The 22575-nt window shown below is 44.5% G+C and overlaps 1 protein-coding gene across 2 annotated transcripts in view; it reads right to left on the bottom strand.

Moving 5' to 3' along the window:
* Positions 1 to 22575, bottom strand: part of KIF1B (kinesin family member 1B) — a 169177-nt gene that overhangs the window by 42801 nt on the left and 103801 nt on the right. Inside the window, exons 21-30 of one of the 2 annotated variants that reach the window (XM_062190416.1) lie at positions 15783 to 15876; positions 13642 to 13790; positions 12546 to 12724; positions 11789 to 11926; positions 9371 to 9619; positions 3727 to 3845; positions 2840 to 2925; positions 2361 to 2490; positions 2036 to 2198; positions 29 to 119 (exon numbers count right to left, since the gene is read on the bottom strand). In XM_062190416.1, the coding sequence (XP_062046400.1) occupies positions 29 to 119; positions 2036 to 2198; positions 2361 to 2490; positions 2840 to 2925; positions 3727 to 3845; positions 9371 to 9619; positions 11789 to 11926; positions 12546 to 12724; positions 13642 to 13790; positions 15783 to 15876 (1398 nt within the window). The remainder of the gene's footprint in view (positions 1 to 28; positions 120 to 2035; positions 2199 to 2360; positions 2491 to 2839; positions 2926 to 3726; positions 3846 to 9370; positions 9620 to 11788; positions 11927 to 12545; positions 12725 to 13641; positions 13791 to 15782; positions 15877 to 22575) is intronic. The other variant, XM_062190414.1, reaches the window with a different exon arrangement.

Raw genomic sequence — 22575 nt, 5'->3', positions numbered from 1 at the left:
GTTTGGCGAAAACGTCCATGTCACTTACGTTCTGCACATGATAAAAGCCCAAGGGACTTCCTCTGCCATTGTTCTTGAGGGGCTCAGTGGAGAACGCTTCATCATGACGATGTAAAAAGCTTTATAAAAAAAAAAAAAAAAGACATGAGAACAACTTGAAATGGTTTCATCAGATCTCTGCTTTCAGATCCCAGTGTGGACCCTATGGAAACGGGCATCCTCCTCAAGCACCAAGCAGATTCTTCAACTGAGCTGCTACTTGTAGTTCTTTGTCAAGAACATTTTTGATGAACTGTTTGAAGACCTTTCCTATCCATTAGAAGGACCCTCCCCTCAAAGACATAAGGGAAAAAAGAGAAAGAAACCACCAACAGTGTGAACTCTCTGTCTTCCAAGTGAGTTCACGCAGTCTAGAACAGTGGCAAAGTTGCACCAAACACCAAACCTCTGATGCCATGCACCGCTGGTGCAGCAGAATTCAGCACCACCTGTGTTCTTTTCCATTTTCTTTCTTCTCATTTCTCCTTGTCACTGTCTCTCCCTTTCTCACACACCTGCCTCCTTTCTACTCTGCCACTGTGGGTGACACAGCAACTCAGGCACATTGCTCCTACAGTCGTATTTTTCCTACACAGGCTAGATGAGGGGTTATGCAAATCTAAGAGGAAGATTTTTAAAGTATGTCTATTGAGAGAGAGAGAGGGAGAGAGAAAGAGCTCCCATCTGCTGATTTACTCTCCAGATGCCCCCACTGGCCAGCACTGAAGCCAGAAACTGGGAACTCAGTCCAGGTGTATCACATGGGGGACAAGAACCCAATTACTGGAGCCATCACCACTGTCTTCCACAATGTACGTTGGCAGGAGCTGGAGTTAATGAACTCGGGCACTGTGGTATGGGATGTGGGTGTCTTAACCAGCGTCATAGCTGCTAGGCCAAATACCTGCTTCCCTTCTGAAGATTCTGAGTATTTCTGTAACGTAAGTCCACACATGCCCTTTCCTTCAAATCGAACACCAGGTGGGGATGTTGTTTCCAGGAGATTTTAGAATAAAGGTCAACTTACTGTTATTAGACATCAGTTAGGCAAATGGGACTTTTAATAATTAAATGCCTGAGTACAACAGTGAAAGTTCCAAAAAAAGAATTTACTTAGCCAACTCCATCCTGTCCTAAATTTTAGGTTGCTAGCAAAAACACACTAAATAAGAGGAATCACTACTGACAGGTAATATTTCAACAAGCACGAGTTGTAACAAATGGGATTAGTACTGTACCATGTAGAGATCACGTTTAATTCAGGACTTGGCTAAAAGTTGATTCAAAGCAATGCTTTGTAAACCACATTGGGATCCCCAGGAAGGCCAAGGCACAGGAAGAGAGAGGGATGGCAGAACGCCTGTGGGTGGCTCCAGGGGTAAACTGCAGGCTTTAGTATTGAAAAAAACATTCTGAGATGTGAGGACATTCAAACTAAAGACCCCACAGAAAGCCATTCCTGGGGAGGCTTCAGAAGAAAGCACCCAGATGAGAGGACTCACTAGGGTCAGAGCAGCAGCTTCAGAGGGGGCATGAGAAATGGGACCAGCCACACCTTCTCTACACACCAGCTTTCTTTAGCTGGTATAGAAGTTATTCTTTACATTCTTTAGACTCGCCTTTTCCCAGGTATGAAATAGGCCTAACTGATGCCAAATATTTCATTGCTTTTAGACTTATTTATTAGTAAGACACTTCCACATGTCTTTCTTGTAGAGCATGAAAAAAGACTACTACCACCCAGGCTTATCAGGCTGAGACCCCTGTTCCTGCAGAAAGGGCAAGTCCACAGCACAGCCCCAGCAGGATGCCCGCACGCTCCCCCAGGACCCTCTTCCATCCCAGTGTAGTTTCTGGTTCTTACTCCAGCCACAAGAGAAGAAAGCATTTTCCACCAGGGAATGGGAGTCTGCCATCCCCAGGAGCATTAGCATCTCACTGTACAGAGCACTGGGTAGCAGCTGGCTGGGTGGGGCAGAGCACGGGAGCGACTCACTTGAACTGACAGAAGATGTCTGCATACTCTGGGAGGATCCCACTGGCCTGCAGCACGGTCACTCGGAAAGTGAAGGCACTGCCTGGTTTCAGGTGGTTGCCTATCTCTTCCGAAAATCCTTCCATTACCATCTTACCATCCAGCAAAGTGCCTGACTTCAGATCTAAACAGGGGCAAATGAACACACAAATGGTTCAGGTAATGCAAACAGGAGAGGTGGGCATTCTTTCCACTCACAGCTGATAAAACCACCACGTCCCCTGACAATGGTCAATATTTCCCCATTTGAAAGTACCCTGGATCATAGTGAACTCTGTCTACACACCCAAGTCATTCATTCGATTGATTTCTTCTGCAGGAGTGATGACCTCAGAGCTCTGACCTTGCCCTTCCACAATCCTCAGCTCCTCCAAGGACAGACCTGAACGAGTCATTGCCACCGAAGAAAAGTCACTCTGAAAACAAGGCAGGGTAGGCACGTGAGGAAACAGAGCACACACGCTGTTCTCCCCCAGCTTCCTCGCTGCTGCGTATTTGTCCAAGAAATAATAGTGACTGGAAAATTATGCAAAATAAGAGCTGTCTGGGAAAAGGCAGTACAATAAGACATAAAGGCTGGGTCTTTACCATTGTAATTGGTAGGCCTACCTCTACTCTACTCTAAACTGGTACTGTGGTTACCAATTTCCTGTATTTTTAAAAAATTCTAGGCCACAGAACTGGTCTTCAATGCTGAATACATTCCTTATAAACCCAAATACTACTCTTTGCATAAGGTTTTCTTTCCTCCTGAATATTTCTCACCTGATTAAAGTCCTCGTTATCAAAAGATATCTTAGCAGTTCCCGACTGTCGGATTCCCGAGCCATAATCAGGAGCTTCTTCATCGGCTAAGTAGAAAAAAATTACAAGAGACCACATGATTCTTACTGGATTACAAAATACACACAAAAGTATTTTTGCATAAGAAAAAAATGGCAACTCAAGTGGCTTTACCAACCTCCTTAGCTCAAATGAGACTTACAAAGAATTATTCATGAGGTTATTTATACATCATACCTAGAAATATTGACCCACTCGCCCCTTCCTTGGCAAGATTACATTCAATAACACACAACAAATATTTGAACATATTGTACTGGACTTGTGGAAGAGATCTCCATAAACTCAAGTGTAGTGACTGTGTCACAGGTTTCCATGGAAAAAAGGCCAAAACAGTCACTCAATGTACAGCACAGTGTTTGAAAGGAGAGGAAAATCATAGCAAATGGCCACATTTTTTAATCCTCAGAATACAGGCTGGATCATGCAAAAGTAGAAAATACCAGAATTTTTATCTATGCATTACAAAATAGTAGTTTAAAAAAAAGTGAAAAAGTAGGCAGGAAAAGGTCCTGAAAAATCTCTTTTTTACTTCCAAAGCTGTTAAAATGCCAATGTCAATGCCAAGTCAATCCAAGAGTTTTCTTCATCTGCAAGGCAGTCTCTTCACCCACCCAAAATGGCAGAAGCCAAACTAAACAGACATCTACAACCACTGGGAAGAACAGCTGTACCAGAAGCATTAATGGCCTCCCTCACGCCAGATGAACCTGCCCCCAAGTGCAGTCTACTGAGGTATGGCTGACACAGAACAGGCCTGCTTGGCTCTAGGCAAGAACCCACGACTCTCATTTCAGGAGGTGACCTACCTGCAATGGCCTGTACAGCCACACGCAGAAACCCCCGAACTTCACCCTTCTCACTGACGATGGCCACTTTATGAATCAGCGGCACAGGATACAGCAGATTGCTCAGGTACACAAACGCCCTAGGGATAGAAACAGGAGACCACCATCAGAGCTTCCAGAGAGAAGCTGGCTTTCAGCCGCACTAAGAACACTCTGAAACTGAGCTGACTTCTGGGCCCTGAGATCACTCTTGGTTCTGTCCTCAAACTGCCTCCAGCTGCTTTTGTAGCACAGGTAATAGATAAACACAAATCTTCAGCAAAGTAGTTGACAAAGACCAACGTAGACCAAATGACTCTATATGAATTACTACTGTGGGTAGAAGAGTAACAATTGGAAGTAGACTCTCAAGATAACGTGCTATGACAACTGCTGCTGCTGCCGTTGGGGAGCCCAGTAAAGAGCTCAGCCTATAAATACAGGTTTTATAAAGAAGTTCTGTTTTGTTTTTCCCAACAGAGAAAACAGAAATCAGGAGACAAAGGCAGGGAATGGGACTGACATACAATTAATAATTCTAAAGTGGATTTCGCATCACAGCATTGTAGGTCTTTATTTTTACTCACAAGAAAGGACTATCATCTTCTGCCGTGGTGGCTAACAAGGTGAGGAGGGCAGAGGCTGTGCAGCCAGAATTTCTGAGTTGTGAGCTTAAAGGAGACTGGAAGGGTATCAAGATAACCAAGGGGAAGATGCCAGCTGATCCCTAAAGGGTTTGTTTTTGTTCCTAGAGTCTAAACTCTAATTCAGAAATGGATAAATGAAAGGTTAGGTCACAGATCTACCACAGAGTACTCCCATCAAACTAGCAAAGTCCCACTACATTAGCACTCTTTTATTTTCTTCTTTCATTATGTTGTAGCTACTGATTTTTTAATCAACAAAAATTGGTGATCACTAAGCTTAAGAAGGTTCATTTTCACTGGTAGAAGAGAAATGGAATCTAGTTCCCACTGTTACTCCTGTCTTCCCACTTGGTATATGCTGATCTTTGAACGTAAGACAAAAGACAAAGAATAAACACCTGCATCAAGAAATCAAACATAACTAACTGTGACACACATGCCTGCTGCTGCTTTTCTTGCTCTGAAATCTACTTTAAAGCAAAGGCAGAAGAAAGATGGAGTGGATATAGGGATTTCAACGCAAAGAAATGAAAACAGAGAAAACACATCACAGAAAAACAAATGTTAATAAAGCTTTTAGAGAATAAATGAACTATGAATGAAAATTACAACAAAAATAATTGCAAGCGAACATTGAATCAGATGAGGATGTCTACTTCCCTTTCAGTCTGCTCCAAAGCAGGCTAGGAGGCAACGCTAAGAAATGGAGGGTAAAAAAATTCTACAATGAAAATTCTTCCAAAAAGGATTACAAACAAGACCATCAGATACCAACTAGCATATGGAGTTTAAAAGGCTAAGACTTTGGTGTAAGCCAGCACAGATGATCACTTGCCCCTTTTAACGGCATTCCAGCCAAATCTGCCCACCTTCAATGCCTGGGCCAGTAAAAGCCAGCACACATGTCCCCTGACCGGACTCCTCCCTGCACTCAATGTCCACCTCGTGGCTTTGATTTTACGTCTTCAGGTTTTGTCTTAAATACCACCATCTCATGACAGGTTCACCCCCATGACACAGGGATTTCAGCAGCTCATACAATTCTTTCATCATTGCTGTAATTTATTCTGATTCACTTGATTATTTATCTCTGTGTCACCCACCAGTCTGTAGGCAGGAACTGAGTCTGGTTTTGCTCACCAGTTTGGCATACTGTAACATACGCTGAATGAATATTAGAGAGTGAATATCCATGTACACAAGAAAACAAGGAAGTGATGTGTTCTCTATCTTTACACAGAAGTGGAAGACATTCCAGAAAAAACTGGGTTCTATCAGAGGCAACCAATAGTGAAGCCATCCAACTTTATGCTGACTTTTTCAAAGCCATACTCATGGTGGGTATTAACTACATGGAACAAGTTTAGATTCCTTAACTACACTTAATCTGTTATCTTAAAAGTAGCTTTTCAAAAGCAGAAGCATTGTTTTGTAAGGAAGCTTAGCATATTCACACATATGACAATGAGGTACCCTCTGAGCGCAGGAAAGATGAGAACTCCCTCTCTGTCTATGGCAGGGGTTACTCCAGCGTAGAAGCACTAAAGGTGTTACTGCAGATACCTCCTTCTGAGAAAAGAACATTCTACCATTCTACAGCAGGACCACAGGCATTCATTCTGTGACTACACAATCACACCCTCACCGGACAGCTCCTCGTCATGTTATCAGAACAGAGTCCAGCCCCAAATCAATGCTGTGTAAAAGTTCTCTTTTAAAGCTTTTCAAACTGGAATTTTCCTAATCTGCATTTCTGAGTCCTGATACTTTGACCTAGCAGACTGAAGGAGAACAGGGATGAGGGGGGAAGATGTAAGGATGTATTAGCAGAAAAGTTCTGTGAAGTTACACCAAAAAGAGAAACAAACTTGTCAACATAAAGGTAAGAAAAATCAGCACAGTTATGGTGAGACTTACAGAAAGAACATCGGTTCAGATACTTAGGTCACAGAACAACCATCTTTTGCCCCCTTTCAACCCAGAAGACTAGTTTAAATATTTTACATTTCATCCAAATTATGGTGGATGGTTCATAACATCCCAGCATGCCATTAAGAGAACAGCTAAAGGGACAAGCTCTTTTAAAGTTCGTGTAAAGATTCACCAGAGGCAGCCACAGCCAAGAAACCTAACATGGAATTTCCTAAGAAACTAGACATTTTTATAGGCAAATTATATTTGAAACTATGTGCCAATAGGGGAAATCCAATCCACTGAATCACAAAAGCAGGAAAGAAGGTTTTCCTCTTCCACATACACTGACTAGTACAACTGGATGCTGCTGCATTCTTCTGAGTTTTCTTTGTGGAGAAGACACGTGGCCAAGGGCAAGAATGGAACATTTTACTGACTGCCGTGGGTGTCACTTCCTCCCCGTCTGTCTCGCAAGGCAGAGTCCGTTCTAGAACCTGGAAACTCCAATGAATGGAAAGACCAATTCCTGAAGTAGCTCCCTGAAGTAGACTTACTTTAATACAGCTGTTAGGACCTAAGAGCAGTTAGGATTAAAATTAATAAGATCAGAATATTTTTTTTCTAAAAAATATTTATTTATTTATTTATTTGAAAGGCAGAGTTACAGAGAGGCAGAGGCAGAGAGAGAAAAATCTTCCATCTGGGGGTTCACTTCCCGAAATGGCCACAACAGCCGGAGCTGGGCCAATCTGAAGCCAGGAGCCAGGAGCTTCTTCCAGGTCTCCCACACACGTACAGGGGCCCAAGGACTTGGGCCTCTTCCACTGCTTTCCCAGGCCGTAAGAGAGAGCCACAGCAGAAGTGGAACAGCTGGGACTTGAACTGGCACCCATATGGGATGCCAGTACTGCAGGCGGCAGCTTTACATGCTACGCCACAGAGTCAGCCTTGAATATATATATCTAAAGCCAGGTTATATTTCCATACTGAGGAGGATTTGGACTTCAGTGTTTCATACAACTGACTCAAAATATAAATGCTTCTGGGGCCAGCACTGTGGCATAGCAAATAAGATGACTGAGGAGCCAGCACCCCATACGGGCACCGGTTCAAGCCCTGGCTGCTTCACTTCCCATTCAGCTCCCAGCTAATGTGCTTGGGAAGGCAGCAAATGATGGCCCAAGTGCTCAGACCCTGCACCCTGTGGGAGACCCAGAGGAGGCTCCTGGTTTCAGCCTGCTATTGTGGCCATTTGGGGAGTGAACCAGTGGATGGAAGATCTCTCTCTCTCTCTCCTTCTCTCTAACTTTGACTTTCAAATAAATAAATAAATAAATCTTAAACATCTATCTCTTTCTATGTATCGATAGATATCAATGCTTCTAAGCAGAAGTGCTAACCAGGATCTTCACTTTGCTAGTGTTGATGACAGATTCTCTTTTTCTAACTCTTCCTTTTACATTTGAGAACCCAAACAGGCCTCAGTTTAAGTTGCCTGTGCTAAGTGTCACAGCTGGCCCAGGATCCAAGGCTCTTCCCAACAATGAGGTTGGGGTGCTCTTTGTCGTCCTAAGCAAGAGAAAGCTGCCTGTTACTCTCTGTGTGATGATGTAGAACACATTCCATTTGCTTTAGGAGCTGCTTGATGGGCACAAGAAACAGGTTTATGGCCAGAAACTTGCATAACTTCCAACCGCCTGAGAACAGGCTGGAAATGTGCTGAAGGACACAAACAGCCATAAATAAAACGCTGTTTATTGTCCATTGTGTGTGTGTGTGTCTCAATTTTTAATAGAAACCAGTTTCTCTGAAACTCTAAACCTTTCTCCTGGTGATACACCTGTCGAAAACAATATCCATAGCTACATACTCATTTTATTCACAGAAACGTCAAATTCTGAATGTCTTTTGCCATTATAACACTCAGTCTGTACAGTATTATAAACAACAGTTATAACTGAGGCCTTAATTTCTACCAAAAAACATTTTTTCTCCTCCTTTCCATAAATGTGATCTTCTTTCACATGATTTATGAAGTTTCCCTTACCAGGTGACCAACACTATATTGAGAGAGAAATTCTAGAATCTATGCCCCTACTGGGTCAGGGGACTTGGGGCACTTTAACTTTTAGATAACTGGTGCTCATCCAGGGAACATTGATATAATTTCTTTACTTTGAAAAGACAATATGTGGCTTCCAATGCACAATTAAATTTAATACTGTAAAACCCGGACATACTTTCTGGTTAATCCAGCAATTGCTCTACTGTTGAATTTGTAATTAAAATTACTTCAGCATGAAGACTGGATGTGGACAAAGACACCAGTATTTGGAACAGGGGCCTGGAGAGTTCTGCTCACTGACAGATGGACACACAACTGAGAGCCAGACAATGCCTCAGTTTGGTGAACTAAGCTTAACACAAAGCAGTTCCATGGAGTGCTGAACAAGTATTCATTGTGGAGGAAATCAACAGACGATTTTCTGAGATTCATTGTTATGAAGCCTATAGGTAAAATTTCAGCAGAAGCCAAAGACCTACAGACATGCTTTGTGGGACCTGCCAGAGAAAGGCGGCCAGTTAAGACAAAGGGAGGCCTGGCTTTCCTGATTTTTCTTAGGACTCAGTAGACTAAGCAAAATATAAACCCAACACTACTCCTGAGTCTTCTGTTCTCTGATTCAGGCAGTGTCATACTCTGTAGGGCTTGTTCCGCTTTCTCTCTCATGTTATCCCCATGTCTTTCTCGATCACATTCCTTTGGAGAGGAAACATCTAGACCACGGTACCATCACTGGACGCACTATGCTCAACTCTTAGCTTTAATTTCTCCTCTGGAGTTTGCACCTTTAGAACAAAATTACAGGGCAATTTAGGACACAGGGTCTTCCATGCAGTCTTCATTTATTGCTGGATGTTGTACTGAGCGGACTGGGTGCCTCACACACAATGCCAGGTCAGCATTCATAAAGAGCTGAAACAAGGTTATCCAAAATTGCACAAAGAGGCCTTTAGAGCAAGAGCTGGTCCCTTTTTGCCTTTCTCACAATAACCTCACCAACCTTCCCACTAAAATGAACCAAGGGGAGCGGTCGTAAAACGGGTCATGCCCGTCACTGAAGAGATCTGAGCCCTCTTCCGTCCCTGCGTCAGAGCCGGTGTCATCCACGAATGCCTCATCATCAAAATCCTCCAGCTCATCTTGCTGCTCGTCAGCCAGCTCAGTGATGTCGGAATCGGCCGTGGAAAAAGTAGGGGAGGGTGTGCGGTCGGCAAGGCGCTCATTCACACAGCCGTGGAAAATGGGGGAGCTAGACACCAGGTAAGACGCCGATTAACACAGCCAGGGAGAGAGGAATAGTTGGTTAAACAGGAAGCTACAGGTGCCAACAGGACAGAATTCACTGGGGAATCAACACAATAAAAGCAATTGGAAAAGCAAAAAGATAAAATAAGCATAATCTTCTGAATCAGGTGAAAGGAAGGAGGGCAGGCTGGAAGAAGTCATACAATAAGGGATCCTTCGAACAGGAGAAGCAGAGGAAACCGTGAGTAGACCATCCCAGGTAAATCTTACTCTATAAAACATTCAAATTCTCCAGCTCACACAACAGGTCAGCATCCAGACCTCAAAGGGGAAATTCTCAACATTAGTGCAAAAACAATAATGTATTAAATCTTTATTCAGATTCTTCCATTATCTCAGAGAAGAAAAGAAAATCGAACGGGGCTGCCATTGTGGCAGAGCTTAAAAGCCGCCGCCTGCAACACTGGCATCCCTTATAGGTGCCAGTTTGAATTCTGGCTGCTCCACTTCTGATCCAGCTCCTTGCTAATGGCCTGGGAAAAGCAGCAGAGGATGACCCAAGTGTTTGGGCCCCGGGCACCCATGTGAGAGACCTGGATGGAGTTCCTGTCTTCAGCCTGGCCCAGCCCTGGCTGTTGTAGCCATCTGAGCAGTGAACCAGCAGATGGAAGATCAATCTTCCTGTCTCTCTCTAACTCTGCCTTTCAAATAAATAAATCACTTTAAAAAAAAGAAAAGAAAAAGAAATGGATGAAATGGTGTATGCCAGAGCAGCATGTGCTTTGCTTGGATAAGACATGGTTGGCCAATTCATCTTTTTAAAAAAATTAATCTGGGGCAGCACTGTGGCACAGCGGGTTAAGATGCTGCTTGGGACATCCGCATCCCGCATCAGAGTGCAGGTTAAGTCTCAGCTATTCTGCTTCCAACCCAGTTCCCTGCTGATGCACTTGGGAAGCAACAGATGATGGTTCAAGTGCTTGGGCCCTGCCACCAGTATGGGAAACAAGGATGGAACTTTTGGCTCCAGGCTTTGGCCTGGCCAAGCCCTGGCTGTTGCAACCATTCGGGGAGTGAACTAGTGGATCAAAGATCTCTCTCTCTCTCTGAATCTTCATCTCTGTCACTCTGCCTTCCAAATACATAAAAATCTTACCAATAAATAATGGGCTGGTATTGTGGCACAGCAGGTTAAGTTGCCACATGCGGTATCAGCATCCCATAATAGAGGGCTTGTTGGATCTCAAATGCTCCACTTCCAATCCAGCTCCCTGCTACATGCCTGGGAAAGCAGCAGATCACAGCCCAAGTTCCAAGGGCCCCTGCCACCCACATGGGAGACAAGGATGGAGTTTCACACTCCTGGCTTTGGACTGGCCTAGCCCCAGCCATTGGTGCTGTTTGGAAAATGGACCAGTGGATGGAAGATTCTCTATCAGAATGGCGTGACAGACAGACTACATTTTCAACTATGACTTGGCAGCTTTTTTTTTTTTTCCAGTGAGCAGAATTAGATTTATAGAACATACTGTGAAAGAGCAGCTGACTCCTACTGCTGACTTCAGCAACTTCTTATTCACCCCCTTTAAAAAGGTTTTTGCAACTGAAATTTCCCTGAAATTTAGACTTTGGAAAAGTCTAAACCTCTGAGAACCTGACTCAATATAGACTCACAGAAACATTATTTGTTTTCACTCAATATTGAAAAACATTAGATACATAAAACTGGCTCAAAAGGGTATCAACGTGTATAATTAATTCACCCTTGGCAAGGATTAATGTGGCATAAATTGCCTTAAAAAATGGACAAATCAGATTATGGAAAGATTACAGTCTGGCAAGGCATACTATCATTTTAATTTGCAAGACACAGACACAAGTTTTCTTTTTCTTCTAATTCTGTTTTGCACTCAACTACAAACCTTTTGTTTATGAATAAGATCAGAGCCAGGGACACTGGTGGATACTCTGAAAGTCCGAGTCTCAGAGCAAAATGTGTGTGGAGTGACATTAAAGGAAACTATGCCACACAACACAATTTTGTGTATGTGGATTACACAGGAGATTCTTCACACTTTTTCTTATAACTTCCTATAATATCCGAGGTATAAAATAATTAAAATAAAAGTATTCATTATTTAAAAGGAAGACCATCAACAAAATCATCACATACCTTCCCACAAGTTTGAACCAGTGGAACCGATCATAGAAAGGATCGCTGCCAGTCATAGAGGTTTCATTTTCGTCCTGGGCGTTAGAGGCCATCTCACCTGCCCTGTCATACATCTCTCGCATCAAATCCAGCCTCTGCCTATTCAGTAAGCAATACAGTGCAACTGGTTAATATCAAGAAATTGCAATAAAATTTTGCTTCAGAGGCATTTTCCATGCCCCCATCATTTAACATTATTAGAAAAGAATGAAGGCCAAAAGCACAGCCTCCAAACACCCAGTATTGAAAGTATTTGGGTCTACAAAGAAGCCACTGAAAGCCAAGAATGGCCACCTAACCTCTCCTGAGTGGGCAGACGCAGTTCAATGGTGTGTGACATCTCAAAGACACCAACACGGTGGGAATTACCTCATCCAACTAAACGTACAGGAAGATAGAGTATAACTTCCTCCTTTATGGGGTCCAGGACAGAAAGATGAATAATTTCTAGATCTGAGATAAAAATAAACATCACGGAATTGGAACGTTTATCGGTCTATGGAGGGCACATTTAAATATCTACAAATGTCAAAGGTGCTTAAGGAAGGAGATTCATTCACTGAAAGAAAACGCATGGATGAACGGCACGATCACTGGCCAGCAACAGTGATGTAGAAAGCAACAGCGTTCTCACAGAGGAGAGCTCCAAGGAACCCACTTGAGCAATTCATTATTATTTTCCCAATAAAACAGTCAGCTTTTACACATATTTTCATACTTGAGTTTCTCCAAAGACCAATAGTGTGTTGCTCCGTTCTTCAGATCCTGGACTTCCACAGCCACCACTGTACGAGGGAAAGGCCTGTCCTCGTGAGTTTTTTCCATCTCAGTGGGCAGCAGCTCAGGAGGCAAAGGGGAGTACAGTGTGTCAGTCAGCAGGACAAACTGGAACTGCACCTGAGCCAAAGAAAACCATCAGCACGTGAGCTTGAGACAAGGCAACAGAATCACACCCAACGGGAAAGACATCAAAACTGTATCAGGTGCTCGACAGTCTGTGATGCACTGGGGAAAAAAGCCATCTATGTATTCATCATAGGGAATAATCCTGATTTCAAATGAATCTGTCCACAGACTTCGTTGTCCTAGCCTAGCAGAGTGTTTTAGCATGAACTAAAATCTCAGTAAGCATACTTCAGCTGTCTAAATGCAGACCTTTGTAGAATTCATATAAGAGACTAGAAGGTGCACCAAGAATGGCTCGCTAGTCTCTCACCAATGAGGGGACGAAAACACTCTGCGTTTCCCATCTGGAATCCCAAGGGTTACAAGCACTGCTCTGAAAAGTGTCTCCTAGCTACGAAATGCTTTCCAGTGTCCTGTCATTTACTTCTCACTACTGCCCTATATTTTCACCAACAAATATTAATAAAATGCCCGGCATAGTGGTAAGAAAATGAGATTATAAACGAATGCTGGTCCACTACTTGACAGGGCTTCCCAGTCCCTGGAAGAGGAGCTGATCAGTAGCAAAGGTGAACAGGACTTATAGGCCAGACTTACTGGTAGAAAACTAAGGAAAATCGAGATTTTTTTTTTTAACAGAAACCCAAGGAAAGCATTTTTCTGCTAATATGTTTCTCTAGCTTTTGTCAGAAATAAATCTCATTTATAAAAACAGAAAACATCTATTTTCAAAAAACTATTATGTAATAAAAATTTAATTAGTACTACCTATGTTCTAAGAACACATATTTTACAAGGCAAATATAAAGCTCTTTCTTGGCATAAAGCGGCCAAGTTCTCCCAAGGGAAATACCGGTTCAACGTAAGAGCTCTGCCTCCAGACCACCATGCCTCTCCACCTTCCGTACCTTCTTCTTCAATTCCACGCTGATGGCATTGGCCTCCTTCAGGTACACGGCGTTGCCCCAGAGTAAGTCCCTCAGTGACGTAAACTGATGAGACTTCCATTTCCGGAAGGCCCACTGGGCCAACTCGAACTCATGCTGTGTCCAAGCAACTGAAAGCACACGGAGCGTATTTAGTGAGGACCTCATATAGCCCTCCTTTACCTTGATGCTTTAGAAGTTAAGGTATTTTCCAGATTTTTTCTTTCAAGATTTTATCTACTTATTTGAAAGTCAGAGTTGCAGAGAAAGATGGAGAAAGAAATCTTCCATCAGATGATAAAATCTTGAAAGATGGGGGTGGGGTTGATGGTGTGCCTTAGAAATCCCCAAAGTTTCTGAGCACAGTCTTCTTCAGATGGCTGCTATGGCCAACCAGGCCAGGCTGAAGCCAGGAGCCAGGAGCTCCACACAGGTCTCTCACCTGGGTGGCCCAGGCCTCTAACTACTTGGGCCACTCTCTGCTGCTTTTCCCAGGACACTAGCAGTGAGCTGGATCCAAAGTGGAGCAGCCAGGACATGAACTGACACCCATATGGGATGCCAGCATCGCAGGCAGCATCTTAACCTGTTATACCACAATACTGGCCTGCTTTTCTTCTTTTTAAAGGTTCACTATATTCTGTTGACCTTATGAAGGTAGTATATACATTTCAGAAAACTTACAAAAGTCCTACTTATTTAAAATAGTGCATCAAAGAAATAGATCTCCTCTTCCTTTTCTGTTAAAGCTGTAATTCTAATGAGTAGTTATAATTAAAGAAAAGTAACCCCATTCCTTGATATGTTGTCCAACTTGATATATTTCTGTTTTTCTTTCTAGTATGGGGTGGGGGGAGGTCATGGTTCAATCAGATATTTAAAAATAAAGAATTTAAGAGGCAGGCGTTGTGGTGTAGCAGGTTAAGCTACCACTTGGTACACCTGTACCCTGTATCCCATATAGGCATGTTGGTTTGAGTCCTATCTACTGCACTTTTAATCTTCCTGCTCATGCATCTTGGGAGGCAGCAGATGATGGCTCAAATGCCTGGGCCCCTGCCACCCACGTGGGAGACCCAGATGGAGTTCCTGGTTCCTGGCTTTTCTTGGCCTAGCTTTCACTGTTGTGGGCATTTGGAGAGTGAACAAGTGGATGTTGCTCTGCTTTCGAATAGATTAAAGAAAACAAATCAACATTTAAAAATAAAGGAAAATGGGGCCGGCGCTGTAGATGGGATAAAGCTGCCACTTGCAGTGCCGGCATCCCATATGGGTGCCTGTTCAAGTCCTGGCTGCTCCTCTTCCAATCCAGCTCTCTGCTGTGGTCTGGGAAAGCAGTAGAAGATGGCCCAAGTCCTTAGGTCACTGCACTCGCATGGGAGACCCGGAAGAGGCTCCTATCATCAGATCGGCACAGCTCCAGCTGTTGCAGCCAATTGGGGAGTGAACCAGCAGATGGAAGACCTCTCTCTCTCTCTCTGCCTCTCCTCTCTCTGTGTAACTCTTTTAAACAGATACATCTTAAAAAAAAAAAAAAAAAAGGAAAATTTAGTACATAAATTAAGAGTTCTTTCAGAGTTGATCTGAAGCCCACAGACTACAGAAACGAAATATGGTGAGTGTTGTAATATATTATAAGGTATTAACAATGAAAGCCTTACTTCAGCTAAGAAATTCCAGAAAATTTAAGAGAGGCAAGTAGAACTAAGTCATATGATCAGAAACCTGCCAGAAAGCACACTGGTGGTACATTTCAAAGTGCTTATACGTGAGAGAAATCTCTGATATACACTAGCAAACTGAACTGACCAGCTCAATGATTAAGCTCTTTATCTACTTGAAACGCATATGAACTTCATACTACAGTCACATGACGCTGTATATGTAAACGTCCACAAGATCTACATGAAGACGACTGTGCTCAGAAACTGCGAATTTCTAAGGCACACCATCATCCCCACGCCCACCTCATTGGCCACAACCTGGATTCAGAGTACTGAGTGCCTTTCAAATCATTTACATTGGCCACTGACAAGGGAGGACCAGCTCTGCTCACAGATAAAGAACTGATTTGGTAACAGGATTGGAAAGGCTGTAAGGAAGTTTCCATCTCTGGATTTCACCTTCTTCCTCCTCCTCCTCCTCCTCGGTTGTGTCTGCAGTCAGGGATCGGGTCTCCACCTGCTTCTGCAAGGCCTGCAGCTTACTTTCATAGTCCTGAGGGAAGAGAGAGGAGGTGACATGTAGGACAGAAGGAACTGAGTGGGAGGAGACGGAGCTGAGAGAACCACAGGAGGAGGAGAGGAAAAACAGGACCCAGAGGAGAGGAGAGGCAAGAAAACAGAAAAGGACAGGACGCAGAGCAGCGCTCGGGAACACGACAGCACACACCGGCACACGACGGGGGAAGCGGCAGAAATCTGCTTCCAGCGGCAGCCTTTCTGTTTACGTTCCCTCAAAGACGCAAGAGTTTTTAGTTGACATTGCAGAAGGAGAAAGGGGGATTCTGAAGTGGAAAAAAATGTGTTAAAATGTTTAAGTAATATTGTACACTTCAGAGAGTTCCGAGAAACACAACAATGGAAGAGGTTGAATTCACCAGTACTTCAAAAAGTCCCAGTTATCTAACTGTTGGGAAGGGGAAAAATTAGGAATGTAGACTCCGGAGCTCCACACGGGAACAATGAGGATCTCCGCAGCAGCACAGGGAGGCGGGCCTCTGGGTGATGGAAAGCCTCACTGTGCTATCAGGGTTGAAATACTTTCCAGATTCCATGTGTTTATGTCAGCAGAGATGGTTGGGATACTAACTTCCTACCTCACAGAAGGACCGACAGATGAACTACTTTTTTTTTTTTTTCCTGACAGGCAGAGTTAGAGAGAGAGAGAGAGAGAAAGAGATAAAGGTCTTCCTTCCATTGGTTCACCCCCCAGTGGCCGCTGCGGCCGGCACTGCGCCAATCTGAAGCCAGGAGCCGGGTGCTTCCTCCTGGTCCCCAACGCGGGTGCAGGGCCCAAGCACCTGGGCCATCCTCCACTGCACTCCCGGGCCACAGCAGAGAGCTGGCCTGGAAGAGGAGCAACTGGGACAGAATCAGTGCCCCAACCAGGACTAGAACCCGGAGTACTGGTGCCGCAGGCGGAGGATTAGCCTAGTGAGCTGCGGCGCCGGCCAGATAAACTACTTTAAAAACATGTGAAAGTCTTCTTAAATTATAACACACTATCAAAAAGACAGGTAACATTTTTAAGTTTTTCTTGTAAGCATACCTAGCACCCAGATTTTGGTATCTTAATATCATTAGCCATTAAAAGGACCCAGGGATCCTTGAAAAAGAAGCTAATGCTCCAGCTTGGAGCATGAAAAGTATAAGGTGAGCACAGAATATCTTGTGCCAGAAATGATGACAGAACTCAAAGATCACTGTGGCTATTTCTAAAGGTCACAGGGTCCCATTGGTTAACAGATCAAAACATCAGAAAAAGCACATAGCACAATTCAGTAAAGAAAGAATCCAGGAGTCCACAGTAAATTGAAAGAAGACCAAAAAAAAAAAAAAAAAAAAAAAAAAAAAAAAGTTCATCTCTTCTGAACCAGTTAATAAAAGCAAAAGGACAACTGTTGGAAAGCCAGCATACTGCAACCCCAGCTGTAGAAACTGAGTCAAGCAAGGATCATTAATAAATACTTAAGTAATCAAGTGAAAGGTAGACGCAAAACAGAATATTCATACAAGCCAAAGTCCACTCCTAAGACCTACTAATAAGGACGACAGTATATTTACAAGCAGGAGAGTGGCAAACATCACATTAACCAAATTGAAACTTTAACACTGTCAACAGGACAAATTGGTATTTCTTATATATGGATGTGATACAATGAAAAAGTACAAGTCACCTTTCTAGCATTCTTACCAAAACCTTTACCTTAATCTAAAATTGAGGAAACAAGGACACAAGAATATGTGCCTACAGTCTTCAAAAATATCAATGTAATAAAAGATTTAAAAAATCATAGGAGCAGGACCAGCATTGTGGCATAGTGGGTAAAGCTGATGCCTGGGACACTAGTATCCCATATGAGCGCCGGTTCAAGACCTGCCAGTCTGCTTCCAATCTGATTCCCTGCTAACTTGCCTGGGAGGGCAGCAGAGGATGGCCCAAAAGTACCTGGGCCCCTCACTCATGTGGGAAACCCAGATGAAGCTTCAGGCTCCTCGCTTCGAACCTGGCACAGCCCTGACTATTGCGGCCATTTGGGGAGTGAACCAGTAGATGGAAGATCTCTCTCTCTCTCTCCCTGTAACTCTGCATTTCAAGTAAGATGTCAGTTAGTACACCAAAGTGTCTCCCACATGGGAGTGCCTGCGTTTAGATTCCCAGCTCTGGATCTTAATTCCACCTTCTGGGAGGTAGTGGTGATGGCTCAAGTAGCTGGTTTCTTGCCCCCAATGTGTTAGACCTGGCTCAGGTCCCAGGCTCCTGGCTTCACCTCCTCCCCACTCCCCAACCCTATAAGCCATTCTGGGCATTTGGGGAGTGTACCAGTGGATGGGAATTCTCCTTCTCTCCCTTGAGTAAAACTTTTAAAAATGGTTTTAATACAATAATAACTAAATATAATGTATAAACCTCAAAGTGATCTTGGATTAAACTTTTTTTTTTTTTAAAGATTAATTTATGGGGCCGGGGCTGTGGTGCAGAAGGTTAAAGCCCCAGCCTGCAGTGCTGGCATCCCATATGGGCACCGGTTCGAGTCCCAGCTGCTCCTTTTCTGATTCAGCTCTCTGCTGTGTCCTGGGAAAACAGCTGAAGATGGCCCAAGTTCTTGAGCCCCTGCACCAGAGTGGGAGAACTGGAGGAGGCTCCTGGCTCCTGGCTTCAGATTGGCTCAGCTCTGGCCGTTGCAGTCATTTGGGGAGTGAACCAACAGAATGGAAGACCTCTCTCTCTGGCTTTACCTCTCTCTCTGTAACACTACTCTGCCTTTAAAGTTACGGGGGAGGGGGGGAGGGAGAGGGAAAGAGGTCATCCATTTACTGATTCACTCCCCAAATGGCCTCAGTCGGGGCAAGGTCAGTCCGAAGCCAGGAGCCAGAACTCCAGGTCTCTCACATGGGTGGTAGGGGTCCAAGTACTTGGACCATCTTCTGCTGCCTTCCCAGGAGCATTAGCAGGGAGCTAAATGGATATTCAGATACTACTGTTCTGTTTATTTTGTGGTGAAAACCAAGATAATTTGCAAAGTATACTAAAAAATCATGTTTTTTTTCAGTAGTCATTTATGTTTTTAAAAAGTCCTAACTAGGCCGGCGCTGTGGCTTAACAGGCTAATCCTCCACCTTGTGGCACTGGCACACTGGGTTCTAGTCCCGGTTGGGGCGCTGGATTCTATCCCGGTTGCCCCTCTTCCAGGCCAGCTCTCTGCTATGGCCTGGGAAGGCAGTGGAGGATGGCCCAAGTCCTTGGGCCCTGCACCCGCATGGGAGACTGGGAGAAGCGCCTGGCTCCTGGCTTTGGATCCGCATGATGCGCCGGCCGCAGCGGCCATTGGAGGGTGAACCAATGGCAAAAAGGAAGACCTTTCTCTCTGTCTCTCTCTCACTATCCACTCTGCCTGTCAAAAAAAAAAAAAAAAAAAAGTCCTAACTAAATATACCTCATATTTATAAAGGCACTGCACTAACTTCCCTCATCTGGAATGTTCTCTCCTTCCCACCCATTCTTGTTTTTAAATTTATTTTGTGTCAATATCTGTTGTTAATGTCAACGTGGATTATCCCAATATTACCAATAACTCTATAAAGGTGGTACTATCATTAGGTTCCTGTTAAAGAGGAAGAAAAAGGCTTCAGCAAATTGTATAACTTGCCAGGGGTGACAGAGTTAGCAAGTGGTGGAAATGGCATATGAACCCAGGCAAACCAGAGTATACTTTTTTTTTTTTGACAGGCAGAGTGGTTAGTGAGAAAGAGACAGAGAGAAATGTCTTCCTTTTTGCCTTTGGTTCACCCTCCAATGGCCGCTGCGGCCGGTGCATTGTGCTGATCCGAAGCTAGAAGCCAGGTACTTCTCCTGGTCTCCCATGGGGTGCAGGACCCAAGCACTTGGGCCATCCTCCACTGCCTTCCCGGGCCACAGCAGAGAGCTGGCCTGGAAGAGAGGCAACCAGGATAGAATCCGGTGCCCTAACTAGGATAGAACCTGGTGTGCTGGCGCCGCAAGGCGGAGAATTAGCCTGTTAAGCCACGGCGCCGGCCCAGAGTATACTTTTAAAACTATTATCCATCCATCCATCCATGAATCCACCCACCTACCCAACAAATATCTTTTGGGTCCCTACCATGTACTTATGCTAGCAATATAGGCCACTAAGACAAAGGTCCCACTGGCAAGGGAGAGAAAGGCGACAGGGAGTAAACAAAGCATACATATGGTTTCAATAGAGAGAACTCTGCAGAAAGACAGAGGAAGGTAAGCACTAGAGGCTAATGGAGAGGAGAGGAACAGGAGGAAGACAGATTAGGTGTCGAGAGAATATGTACGTAACTGAGGTCTTGGAAAATAGGGTTATTCTAACCAAAGTAACATTAGTAGCAAGCGCAAAGATGCTGAGATGAAAGGAGCCTCTGAGGGTTTACAAAAAAGCAAGAAAGCCTGTGGTGGTGGTGATGGTGAAGGTGGTGGTGATGGTGATGTTGGTGGTGGTGATGGTATTGATGGTGATGGTGGTGGTGGTGATGGTGGTGGCAATGGTGGTGATGGTGATGATGGTGGTGGTGGTGGTGGTATTGATGGTGATGGCGATGATGGCGGTGGTGGTGATGATGGTGATGGTGTTGATGGTGTTGATGGTGATGGTAATGGTGGTGATGGTATTGATGGTGATGGTGGTGGTGGAGGCGATGGTGGTGGTGGCGGCGATGGTGGTGGTGGTGGTACAGAGGACTGGCAGAGCAACACAGGGAAGACATACAGTTGAGGCAGTCAGGAAGGGATACTGTAGGTTTTATTCTGAGGGAAGCCCCTGGGTAGCTTAGAGCTGGGAAGTGATATGGTCTAGAGTATGTTTCACAAACACCATTCTTTGTGGGGATTAGGAGGAACTGTGGAAGCAGGGAGAGCCATCATAAGGCTGTCACAGTGGTGTCTAAGGGACATGGTGCTGCCTGGTCCAGGATGCCAGCACCAAAGACAGCAAACACAAAATGGAGCTGACATACCCTTTACAGCAGAGGAAAGGGCCATGGGGTGTGAGGAAAGAAATGGAGACACTGAAGATGATTTGGACCTTTGGCCCGAGTTAATCGCTCTGGTTCTGAGAACTCGGATGTTTGATGTCTCTTAGCTACTGGGGTATCAGATCGTAGTTACATGTTAGAGGCCAGGCTGGAGAGAGAACATTTAGAGTTAGTAGAGAAGCAAGGCAGGCCAATGGTCTGCAGACAGACAAATTCCCCGAAACTGGAGATGGCTCCCCACTTCATAACCGAGTGACCCTGGGAAAGTCTGTAAGACAGGGTAACAGTATGTGCTATGAGGATACAGTGAGTTAATACATATAAAAGGTTGATGTGTATAATATTTATAATACATGTACAACATTCAAGTTCTCATTATCTTCATCATCATCAGTGTGAAAATGAAAGATAAAACACAAAGGGAACTAACTTTGTGGCACAGTGGGTATGCACAGTGGCCTGCAATGCCAGCATACTCTGTGGGCACCGGTTCACGTCCCAGTTGCTCCACTTCCAATCCAGCTCCCTGCTAATGGCCTGAGAAAAGCAGCAGGAGATAGGCCAAGTATTTGGGCCCCTGCCACCCACGTGGGAGACAGGAAGCAGCTGCTGGCTCCCAGCTTTGACCTGGCCCAGTGCTGGCTATTGTGGTCATCTGAGGAGTGAACCAGCAGATGGAAGATTTCTCTATCTCTCCCTCTAACTCTAACTTTCAAAATACATACATACATACATCTAAAAAAAAAAAAAAAAGATAAAGCCACAGAAAATGGGTAAAGATACAGAAGGCCCCAGAGACCATGATGGGGCAGCTGGTGAGGCAACAGGAAAAGGAGTAGTCAAGGGAAGAGTCCCAAGAGGTTCAGAGAAGGCAACTAGGTCAAATGCTAGAGAAACGAGGAGTGAGAAATCACCACTGGGCTTGCCGTCACGGAGCTCGGGTAAGCATGGCTCCTGTGCCGAGGTGGGAACGAGAGTCCCACTAAGTGAGTTCAAGCAAGAATTAGGGTAGGAAAAAAAAAAAGAAAAGGAAGAATGGGAGGTGGACAAGAGGGAAGTCAAAAGGCACCAAGAACACTCTCAAGGAACAGTGCTACAAAAAGGAAGGAGAAACGGAGTGGCAGTTCACAGGGGACACAGGAACTCTTTGAAATGGATAAAGACATGTGTGTAACATGTATGTACGCCGGCAGCAGTGATCCAGAAGGAAGGAAACGGATGGTGTCAAAGAAAGGAGGGTAAATGTCCAGTAAGTTTTTGAGAAGGTATGGAGTGCAGGGAGCCAGGTTGGGCCACAGATAGCTCACCCACTACAGGAACGGTGGCTAAGGGTGTGTGCAGAACTAGAACTGGGAAGGAACAGAGGCACCTGCTGTGACCTCTCAGGGCCTCCTGTATTTCCCCACTCCGTGGGGTGCTTGTCAAAAACTTACTGAATGATGTGATGATTATCTGTGTTAACAGCTTTCCCCTCCCATGGCTCTGTGGCCTTTGGGAAGCCAGGGACAATGTATTTGTCATTCACCACAGGTCTCCAGCAGCTACCACAAATCTGTCTTCCAGAACAGATTCTCAGCCATGTACTGATCGTCTACAGCAACAACTTTCAGAAGTGACTACTTCTGGGGCTGGCATTGTGGTACAGACAGGTAAGCTGCCATCCGCATGCTGGCAT

The sequence above is a fragment of the Lepus europaeus genome, chromosome 5 (assembly GCF_033115175.1).
Source record: "Lepus europaeus isolate LE1 chromosome 5, mLepTim1.pri, whole genome shotgun sequence".
In the NCBI taxonomy this organism is placed as follows: domain Eukaryota; kingdom Metazoa; phylum Chordata; class Mammalia; order Lagomorpha; family Leporidae; genus Lepus; species Lepus europaeus.
This window is presented reverse-complemented; position numbering and strand designations above follow the sequence as displayed.